This window comes from Erpetoichthys calabaricus, chromosome 14, assembly GCF_900747795.2.
Source record: "Erpetoichthys calabaricus chromosome 14, fErpCal1.3, whole genome shotgun sequence".
Classification (NCBI taxonomy): Eukaryota; Metazoa; Chordata; class Cladistia; order Polypteriformes; family Polypteridae; genus Erpetoichthys; species Erpetoichthys calabaricus.
In genome coordinates, this window is record NC_041407.2 from 87,205,996 (window position 1) to 87,217,786 (window position 11,791).

Here is an 11,791-nt window from a genome sequence, read left to right on the forward strand (position 1 = left end):
ATCTTCAGAGATTTATATTTCAGTGGGGTGGTATCCAATGGATGAATGACTCATGATTCACAGATTTTGATTTTACTGACATGGTACTATTGGCTGTAACTAACCTGCGCTACAAGCTATGACCTCGAACCTTGAACGTGAAGCAGGGAGAGTCAGCTTAAGCATCTGCTCGGACAAGTCTAAGGTCAACTGTAAATCCACGATGCAAATAACTGTCGGACAGCATGAAATCGATGAGGCTGACGAATTCTCATACCTCGGCAGTGTTGTATCAGATAACAACAATATGGAAATGGACACGAAATGTCAGATCAGTAAGGAGACTGGTGTGTTCCAGCGTTTACTCAATGACTGGTCATCCTCATCAGTTAGTACAGCATTCAAAATTCAAATGTGCACCAAAGTTGTCATCTCAACTGCCATCTATACCAGCGAAACCTGGAGGAACATGAAACAGATTGCTTAGAAGCTCAATATCTTTCACCAACAATGCCTCTAACGAATACTTGGCATCTCGTACAGAGAGAATGTTACAAATGATGAGGTGCTGAAGCGATGTGGCCTAAGATCACTGGAATACATTGTTACAGAATGCAGGGTGCACTCAGCTGGACACATACTATGTCTTCCCACTCAATGCATTCCAAAGCTTGCCATGTGCTGGATACTACCACAGAGGACATGAAAACCAGGCAGGCCATATACCACTTGCAGGTCAACTTTTTTGGGGGATCTGAAAACTGTCAAACTACCACTGGATGAAACTGAACTCTTTGCAGCTGATCGAGTTCTTTGGAGAGCACTTGCTTCCTGAGCATCAGTATCAAGTATATTCAATGTACCCCCATCCATAATTATAACAAATATAAAAATCAATAAAAAGTGTATGCTGCATATTCTTGTAACTCTTTTCCTCAGGCTGAGCAGGGCCAATAGTGTTAATTATCCAAAGGAAGCAGGATGTACAAAGGTATGCTAGTTTTAAGCAAACCACCAACATGCTGCAGGACTCCTGTATAATGAAAGGGTAGAACAGGTGCAGATGGCCTGCACAAAATGTTCCCATGAAGCAAATTTGTAGATCTGGTGAACTTCATCTGTACAGAGGTAGCACAAAGTGTTACATTAGAATATTATAATCCAATGGCCTGCAATGTCTGTAAAACATTAGCTTCAGCAACACTTTAATAATTAATATGAAGTAACAACACTAGCAAGTTTTAACAAAGCAGTTTAATAGACCTGGATGTTATGAACCAACAATGACTGCACAACCCACTAATTCCAAAACAACACCTCTCTACCTCAATGGTGTGTATAATTTAGGTATTCATATTCATTCATGTATTCATTGTGACATGGGTGCTACCAAATAAAACACACCTCTCTATAAACTCATCTACTTCACATACTCCATGACTGTCTGCATGTGCTGCATTAATATTAATATTGACTGCTAATTTCTCAAGTGATGCAATACAAGTGTTTAAAGGCATATCTAAAACAACAACAGTTGACTATTAACTGTGATGCTTTTCACAAATATGTATTCAAATTCAAGTGAAAACAATAGAATTGTCAAGTCTGTTTCAGCAGAGCCAGTTCTAAAAGCAACAGCACACGTAATAAATGAAATAGTGAGGCACTACAAAGACATATTACCATTGATATAAAGGAGCCCCATAATTCATTGTCTGAAAGTCCTCAGTGTTAGTGTGTCAGACCGAAAATGTACAGAATTGCTCGTAATGGCACTCTCTCTCTCCTCCTCTATGATCTCCAAAAGGTTCAAAGTGTGTTCTTGTCCTTTTGATTAGCTTGTTGATTTGGTGGACCTCTCTTGAAGTGAAGTTACTGGACCAGCACACCACAGTGTAGAAAAGCACACTGGACATCACCAAGTTATAGAAGACTAGGGGGCTCTGCCCCCTGCTTGCTTTGCTCACCAACCCCCGGGCGGGCACTACGCGCTAGCCACTTCACGGATCTGTCGCTCGTGTATGGGAAAGTGGATGTACAATTTAAACAGATTGTTATTTTCATGGAAATTGTTACATATGCATAATACAACTAACTATTTTGCATTACAGCGAGTAATTAACCATAGTAAAAAATAGTAAAACTTAATAAATTGAAAGAAATTTATGTCTCATGTTGCTTTAGAGGTATTCGTTGCGTTATACGTTTTCGTTCTGTTTGGCTTTGAACTTAACACGCAAATACTTTTTAAACTTACACTTTTACTATAAAACTGCAGTAAAAACAATATTTGGAATTAACTTTTTGTCGATATCACACTGAATTTTGATTACGTGTTTGGACTTACATCGTGAGAACAGAACGTATAATTGCCCGTGAGTAAATATCATTTCTTTCTCTCTGATAAATAAACCGACTTTTTCGATTGTTTGTCCCGGTGATTTGTTAATTGTCACAGCAAAAGCTATTGTAATGCAGAAACTGTAAACGTTTTAATATGAATGTCATATCAAGATCTCCTTTTGTGTTATCTGCAGATGATGTTCTACATTACCTTTCTTGTCGCCTGTTAAAAGTGAGGAAAACGTAAAATTTATAAGAGCTGAGAGTGCAGGAACTGTGTCTGACAAAAGTATTCATACGAATGAGAGGTGTGGGGACCGCGTGTGTGGTTGAAAATGGTTGACAGGTTTGTGGGACATGAAAAAAATCTATTGGTAATAGTCTCATCTCACGGGACTTGAAAAAATCTCTTGGCAATAGTCTTGTCTCAAAATTTTCTTTTATACTAGAGAGATGTGAAGGATGTCACTACACACATTAAAGGAATCTGCTCTGCCCTTTCTCATACAGAAGGGCATGAAAAGGTTTTTCACTTAAGATAGTAAAGACGGTAACATGCAATTCATCTTTTCTACCACTACGGACTAACTGTACTTACAATGATGACGCAATGGTCAAAATGTTGAAACAGTTCTAACATTCTTTGCTAAGACATTATTTTAATGTATAATGCAGGTCAAGACATATTATTTGAATTTGAATTTTAAACATAAATGTAATACAAATGCAAGTCAGCTCTCAAGTAATTAAAGCAGTGATTTTCAATATGCTAATCAACGTTAAGTTGAAATGAGAAGGGAATTAAGCTTGCCGATTTATTTATTGACTGCTTAATGGCTGAAAACACTCTAAACTATAAAAATGAAATGCCATCCCTCACATGCAAAGCATTTTGTTTTTCCCTAATTTCAACACATCACAATCTGGACACTGTACACACACCTCACCGGCCACAAATCTGGGCATGCTCTTTGTAGGAAAAGATGTTCATAAAGATGACCATGTCAGCCTCTCACTATTCAGCTCTATGCCTGAGTGCCTCAGTGGATGTTGGGACAGCAGTGGGTATCCATAAAGAAGCAAGAACCTCCTTTGTGTTTTAATCTCTGGCTGCCATACTCTTAAAAATAAAGGTGCCACACTGGTTCTTCAGAGCGATACCATAGATGAGCCATTTTTGGTTCCCAAAATACCCATCCACCTGAAGGTTCCAGAAAGAACCTTTCTTTATTTAGATCTGTATCAGGTTCCATACAGTGAATAACCATGAAGAGATGGTAACAAATTTGTTAATCTGTCAGCGTCCTGCTAGGCAGCTTAAAGATTTCAGGTTTTTTTTTTCTTCACATTGGGATGCAAAGAACCTGTCCCAGAATGAAATGGTACTTTGACAAGCAATGGCTCTACGAAGAAGCACATAGCTCAGTAGAAAATCATAAAGTGCCATTAAAGAAAAAGGATTTTAAAAGAGTGTACTATCTGTCTTAAATGGAAATTTCCTTTTGAATACAGCTGAAATGCCAGTTGACATTAGTCCTTGTACTTCACTACTATTTACAAATGTTCTCCTTTACTAAAATCCGTTCTGCCAGCTGTCATCCATATTTATTTTTATTTACACATAAAGCAAATGATATATACTATGGTCAGGCACATGCCAATGGCAAGCGAAAAAACAGATTTAGGGGATGTTGAATATAATAGTTCACATACTATAATCAACCTTTGGAATAGCAGAACAATCAAAAATTACTTTTTACAAAATAGAAACAAAACCCTGCAGGCAGTGTTCATTCAGTCAAATGAAGTCTGTTGCTTTCTTTACATAAAAGCCTGTTCTGCGACCATCCTTTAACAAAGGCATGCATATACACTAGAGCAGAGAAAATGTAGATTCACAGAATAACAGAATCACACCATCAGCAGAGGCAAACATGTAACTTAGATTCGGGGTTTAAAAAGAAAAAGAAAATAATTGCACATAGCACTATTTCAAATACATAGAAAAAAAAACAACATTGCCAAACAGCTGGCTTCCATAAATGAATATATGCCTGATTTGTACTTCTTTCTTATTTTTTTTTTAATGCAAAATTCTAACAACCACTTAAACCAAATCAAGGGTATGAGAGGTGCTGCAATTATTACAACAATCTGGACAAGAACAGGCCATTCAGCCTAACAAACCTCGCCAGTCCTATCCACTTAATTCTTCTAAAAACACATCATGTTGAGTTCTGCAAGTCCCTCAAGTCCCACTGTCTACCACACTACTTGGTAGCATATTCCACGTGTCGATGGCTCTCTAGCTAAAGAAAAACTAACTTGTGTGAAATTTACCTTTCACATGTTTCCACGACGACCTCATTTTAAAGTAACCATCTCGATCCACTGGACTAATTCCCTTCATAATTTTAAACACTTCAATAACGTTTCCTCTTAATCTCCTTTTGCTTAAGCTGAAAAGGTTTATCTTTCTTTAATTTTTCCTCATAATTCATTCCCTGTAGCCCTGGACTCAGCCTAGTCTCTCTTCTTGGACTTTTTCTAGTGCTGCTATGTCTTTTTGTAGCCTGGAAACCAAAACTGCACACAAGAATCGAGCTTGTTATAAAGCTTCAGCATAACCCCCTTGTACTTGTAAAGGTTCTGGCAACACTGGTTAGAAGATGTGAGACAGTAAGACTTTAGGGACTTTCAAAACTCGACTTGATGCTTTTTTGGAAGAGCTAAGTGGATAGGACTGGCGAGCTTTGTTGGGCTGAATGGCCTGTTCTCATCTTGATTGTTCTAATGTTCTAACAATATGGAACAGAACACAGGTAAGTCCTAGGATCCACATTCATACTGTGAGGGACAGTGTGGAATTGCTAATTTAACATAAACTGCACATATTAAGAAATGTGGGAGAAAAAGTGCAAATTTCACATTCACTATCACTGGCTGTGAAAGTCAAAACCAGAAAGCCAGATCTGTGAGGCCACCCAAGTTTTAAGTGCAGTAAAGTGCCTATAAAAACTATTATAGTTTGGATGTTTTCACATTTTATTTTTATTCAACACTGAAAGACTCTTTAATGTCAAAGTGAAAACACGTCTCTGCAAAGCAACTAATTACATAAGTATTCACCCCCATTAATATGACACACCTAAATTTCACTGGTGAAGTCAAATGGTTTTAGAAGTCACAGAATTATTTCAATGGAGATCATATGTCTGTAGTCGGGGTAGTTAATTGATTACAGTATCACTGTCACTGAATTACCTTTGGAGTCCAGTTAAATCAGTCATTATGAAATGGAAACAGTATGGAACAGCTGTAAATCTGCTGGGGAAGGCCGTCCACAAAAACCAAGCAATCATGTCTGAAGAAGATTAATGAGAGAGGCCATCAAGAGAGCCATGATAACTCTGAAGGAGTCGCAAGTTACAGTGGTTGAGACTGTATTGCCAGGGTCCTTCACCAATCAGAGCTTTATGGAAAAGTGACAAGGTGAAAAACAGCACATGACATCTCAGCTAAATTTTGCTAAACGATAGATGGTAGACACTGAAGTCAGCTGGAAGAAGCTTCTGTAGTCTAGTGAGACAGAACTAAGCTTATCTCTACATATTTGAAGGCTGCACCTTATCAAAAAACACACCATCCTCACTATGAAGCATGCTGGTGGCAGCATCAGGCTGTCAGGATGCTTCTCTGTAGCAGGTCCTGAAAGGCTTGGGAAGGTAAAATGAATTCAGCAAAATGCAGGACAATCTTGGAAGACAACGCAGTCTGCAAGAAACCTGCACTTTGGAAGATCTGTTTTCCAGCAAGAGCCAAAAGTCCAAAGCTACACAAGAATGGCTTCAAAACAGCAATGTTAAAATGTCCTGGACAGGCCAAGTCAAATTCCATGATCTCTATCCAACTGAGAGTTTGTGGCTGGACTTGAGTGAGAAGTCAAGCAAAATGACACCTTTTATTGGCTAACTAAAAAGATTAGAAAGGTTGCATATTGTAATCTTTTTAGTTAGCCAATAAAAGGTGTCATTTTGCTTGACTTCTCACTACATTCATAATGGCTAACACAGTACAACACCCAAGTGCTCAAGACATGGCTGAACTTGACAGAGGTTGTTCACTCAGGATCCTCCTGGAACCTGACAGAACTTGAGCACTTTTGAAAAGAAGAATGGGGGAAAAACTGCAGTGTCCAGACATGGCAAAGTTGATAGAGAAAGAGACCTGTGTACCCAGACTGTCATGGCTGCCAAAGAGGCATCCACTAAATACTGACTTGAAGTGGGTGAATACTTATGTGGTCAGTTATTTGGTGTTTTATATCTGTAATTAATTTAGATCACTGCATTTAATAATGATTACATCTGGCCTGCAGAAGGGGCCTGAGTTGCCTTGAAAGCTTGCATATTGTAATCTTTTTAGTTAGCCAATAAAAGGTGTCATTTTGCTTGACTTCTCACTACATCTATAATGGCTAACACGGTACAACACCCTAGTACTACTTTTACACAGTGAATATTTAATGGCATTACTTATAAAGATTGTTATTCACATATCAAGCGCTGCTCTTTTGCATGCAACATCTTGTGATTATAATGATACACCTTCTCCCTAGTTAAAGTTGTGTACCTGATTTAATTAATTACTTGTTATATGCCTGACACTTTTATCCAACACACTTACGACTTACAACATTTGAGAGATACAATTGGTTATATTTCTTTTTGTTTTTTTCTCCAGTTAAAGCACAAGCAAGTGAAGTGATTTGCTCAAGGTCACATTGCAATAGTGGGATTTGAACAAAGAATATCAGGGCTTCAAGTCTAAAGCATTTACCGCTACACCACAATAGAATGAATTAATATAACTCTGATGCAGGAGGGCCAAAATGGCTACAGGTTTTGATTCTAGCCATTTTCTGAATTAGTGACCATTTTTTTGTTGCTAATTAACTTAATTTAATTGATTTGCTACTTAAGGCTCAGATCCTTTAAATCAGAGTGAGCAACATCGGCCCTGGAGAGCTGCAGTGGCTGCAGGTTTTTCTTCAAACCCAATTGCTTCATTAGAAGTCATTTATTGTTGATGAAGAACTTATTGCTCAAGTAATATTTTTTTCCTTCATTACAGTGGTCTCTCTCATTAAAATTTTAAACTCCTAATTGCATCTTTTAGTGAATTCATCCATTTAAGCCTGTTTTTAATTGCTGCTTATTAGCAATAAGATGCAAATAATAATGGAAACAGCAGCGCTCCATCTAACCTGTTTCCATTTACACCTGTGTGTATTCATTATGCAAAATTTAGCTTAATAAAATACTCAAAACGATACTGAAGAAAGTCAGAGGAACTGAAAATTACTAATCTGTTTTAGACTTTAAAACATTTGGATTATATCATTAGAAACAAAACAAAAATCAACAATTTAAGAATGACCTGTCATTGCAATGTTAAAACACTAACAAGTCATTATATATATTAAATAAGACCCGTTATTACCAAGGAATGGTTTCTAATTTAGCAGCTAGATTGGATCAAAAACCTGCAGCCCTCCAGGACAGACATTGCTCTCCCCTGATTTAAAGGGTCTGAGTCTTAAATAGTCAATAAATTCCATCCATCCATCCATTTTCCAACGCTCTGAATCCGAACACAGGGTCACGGGGGTCTGCTGGAGCCAATCCCAGCCAACACAGGGCACAAGGCAAGAACCAATCCCGGGCAGGGTGCCAACCCACCGCAAATGGCATTAATTAGGAATAAAATGGGTCACGGGCGGCACGGTGGCGCAGTGGGTAGTGCTGCTGCCTCGCAGTTGGGAGACCTGGAGACCCGGGTCCTCCCTGTGTGGAGTTTGCATGTTTGCATGTTCTCCCCGTGTCTGCGTGGCTTTCCTCCGGGCGCTCCGGTTTCCTCCCACAGTCCAAAGACATGCAGGTTAGGTGGTCTGGCAATTCTAAATTGGCCGTAGTGTGTGCTTGGTGTGTGGGTGTGTTTGTGTGTGTCCTGCGGTGGGTTGGCACCCTGCCCGGGATTGGTTCCTGCCTTGTGCCCTGTGTTGGCTGGGATTGGCTCCAGCAGACCCCCGTGACCCTGTGTTCTGATTCAGCGGGTTGGAAAATGGATGGATGGATGGAAAATGGGTCACTAATTAAGAAAATGGTTAGAATGAAAACCTATAAGCACTGAGGCCCTCAAAGACGGACGTTGCTCACCCCTGGATTAAATAAAGCATTCGGTCAACAAGCATCACTCAGTCCGTCCATTTTTTAAAAACCTTCTTACAAACTTCATGGCATAAGCAGAGCCACTGATTATCCTGGCACCACAGGACGGAAAGTAGGAACCAACTCTGGACTGGACACTTTCCCACCGCATGGAATAAGGCCGTTCATTAACTCGGTGTATCAGTTCCATTAAACTAACAATCTTTCGAACGTGAGATTAAGCCTAAAGTAATACTCATGCAAACGACAATTACGTTGCAGCCCCTCCACTGTCAGTTCCCCGCGGCGATTCGAGCGCAGGATTCTGATGTTTTGAAGTAGCCTGACAAATTCCGTAACTAAGTTCTTACTTTCAGTTCCAAATCAACGAATGGGACAATTGCTTTGTTTCACTTTTAACATATTTACCGTGGGTATAATCGGCGACATCTGCGCATGTAAGACAATGCCATCAATTTCAAAGGTGGTGACCACATTTTAAATAAAAGTAAACCGTTTACTGCAGGAAACAAGTAACAATCGAAACAAAGCATCAAATGCAGTAAAAGTGTACACGCTGTACAATCCAATGCGGGCATTAACCCTTTAAAGACAAATTTCAGAACTCCTTTCACGTCAAAACAGTATTTCTGACGAATGACAGGCAGATACAAACACGAGGTAACGGAACAGCCCACCCCTAGAATGACGCTACCCAATACTGAAGCCCCATCATTGCCACTTGGGAAGGAAGGGGGGGGGGCATGACGCCGCTTGTCATAACACTTGGTTACCTGCCACAACCATCGCCTCCGATCTCCCTGGAAGAGCCTTCTCTTTACTGATTAAGGACGTCTTGCTCGACATTCCTGCAATACTCAGGAGACACGCGTGCAAGAAGCTTGGAGCAAAGCGCCGGAGATTCGCCGGCAACAACATGTAGTCCAGTCACAAGGCGGAAGTACGCGTGGTGTGACACAGAACCACGTGGTATGCACACTACTCCTCCTCATCCTTACATAACGTCAAACTTCTACGTTTTCGCTCATTTGAAACAGAACTCTCACACTGGCAGTTCAGTTGGTATCGTGCATAGATATGTATGGTAAACCATGTTAATTTGATAAGAATTCCATTGTCATGATGAAAAAGATTTCTGTTGTGTTCTGTGCAAAAAAAAAAGAAAGAGAGAGAGAAGTCATCACAAGACTTTTAAAATAAACGTTCTTGCAAATCAACTTTACAGCATCCCGATAATCTGCTTAAAGATATGAAACTATCGCAATCCTGAGTGTATTAACTCAAGTAGTCGCTCGTCTGCAAATGCGCCCCGCATACTCCACTCGATCGGTTGCGATCTAAGTCTGCTTTAATCTGTCAGATCCTGCCTCAAAATTCACTAAAGAAATAAGTGAATGATTGGGCAATTCCGCTGCGATTGCATTTTCGGTTTTGCAATATAAAGATTTTGTAATAAATAATAAGAGGGTGGCGCAGTGGTAGCGCTGCTGTCTCGCAGTTAGGAGTCCCAAGTTCACTTCCTCCCTGCGTGGAGTTTGCATGTTCTCCCCGTGTATGCCAGTGTTTCCTCTCACAGTCCAAAGACATGCAGGTTAGGTGCACTAGCGATTCTAAATTGTCCCTAGTGTGTGTGTGTGTGTGTGTGTGTGTGTGTGTGTGTGTGTGTGTGTGTGTGTTTGCGCTGGCGCCCTTCCCAGGGTTTGTTTCCTGCCTTGCGCCCTGTTTTGGCTGGATTTAGCTCCAGCAGACCCCCGTGACCCTGTAGTTAGGATATAGCAGGTTGGAAAATGGACGGATGGATAAATAATAAGATTAGCCCCATAAGGGTACAGCATCGTGTCCATGCATTTCAAGAGGCGGTGCTTACTGGAATCACATTTACTAGCCAAGTACACTCGGATATACAGGATTTGACTCCGGTTTTTTTATGACTCTGCAAGTAGAGTTACACGACGGACATAAACACAATTGATAATTACACATCTGAGATAAACGCAAGACAAAGAATGAATACGTATGCATTCAAAATGTAATCGATATATTCAGGAAATCTTGGAATGTCAATGTTTTGAAACATTTGAAGATTTACTCACAGTTAAACATTTAAAATACATGTGCTGATTCAGAATGTTTTTAGAGCAGTACCTTAAAATACATCCATACGATCTATAAATGACTCCAGTTTATTTTAATGAGAGCCGCCACCTATTCAGGCAGGACTGAGGAAAAGTTAAAGACCGACAATAGACAGGACAGCAGCCTGCTGAAGGGCTCACTTATACACACATTCAAAATAACCAGAAGAACAGTGAATTTAGAGGGGCTAACTAATTTAAACATGAACATCTTCAGCATGAAGGAGGAAATTCGGGGTATGATAATTCTTTCGGAACCTAACACATGTCTTCGAGATGTGGGATTAGAGCTGGAGTACACAGGCAAAGGTAAAAGTGCCCACTCTATAGACCGTAACCAGGATGGAATTCAAACCCAGGATTCCGGAGTTGTGAGGCCACGATGTTACAGACTGTACCACCATTACATCTGGCGCTGCTTCTCTATAAATATATTTTTCATCAACCTTTCTCACAGAAATGTTTTTTGAGCTACTGAATCACCATGCCTACAAGCTAAATACAGTGCAATATAATTATATTGATAATATTGTCCACGATAATTATTCCAGATTTTTTTTACTGCAACTTTAAAATACCTGCAGTAAACATTGTCAGTGACATTTTAAGATATGTGTTGGCATTGGTAAGATATTGGGTCCCATAGAGACACAAATACGATGACTCTTAAAAATAAAGGTGCCAGGGTGGTTCTTCAGAGTGATGACATAGGGAAATCATTTTTGGTTTCCTTAAGACCCATCCACATGAAGGCTCCAGAAAGAACCTTTATTTATTTAGATCAATAACAGACTCCATATAGTAGATAACCAGGAATAGATGGTAACATATTTGTGCCCATCTTTGCTTCTAAAGAACTAGGCCTCCCTGGATGCAGCTTTGTTACCAAAAAGCATGATTACAATCATCTGCTGAACATCATCTGTTTCTACTCTCATCATTCTTTTTTTAATTATTTTCGGTCCTTACATTGCCCTGTCCCAGCTCTAAACTCTAAACTCTAACTGGACCTGCATTAGTCAGTGTAGGCGCTGACATGCAGACCCTGTATTAGATTAGTATTCCATCTACGGTGGGCTCCTTGCTGCCTTGTGTCCAACACTG

At 39.7% G+C, this 11,791-nt stretch overlaps 1 protein-coding gene across 2 annotated transcripts in view; it reads right to left on the minus strand.

The window, feature by feature from the left end:
• si:ch1073-358c10.1 (peptide methionine sulfoxide reductase MsrA) overlaps positions 1-9,506 on the minus strand; it is a 162,865-nt gene extending 153,359 nt beyond the window's left edge. For both annotated transcript variants that reach the window (XM_051918870.1, XM_028819111.2), the window contains exon 1: positions 9,326-9,506. In XM_051918870.1, the coding sequence (XP_051774830.1) occupies positions 9,326-9,470 (145 nt within the window). In that variant the 5' untranslated portion in view covers positions 9,471-9,506. The remainder of the gene's footprint in view (positions 1-9,325) is intronic.
• Positions 9,507-11,791: the final 2,285 nt, after the last annotated feature.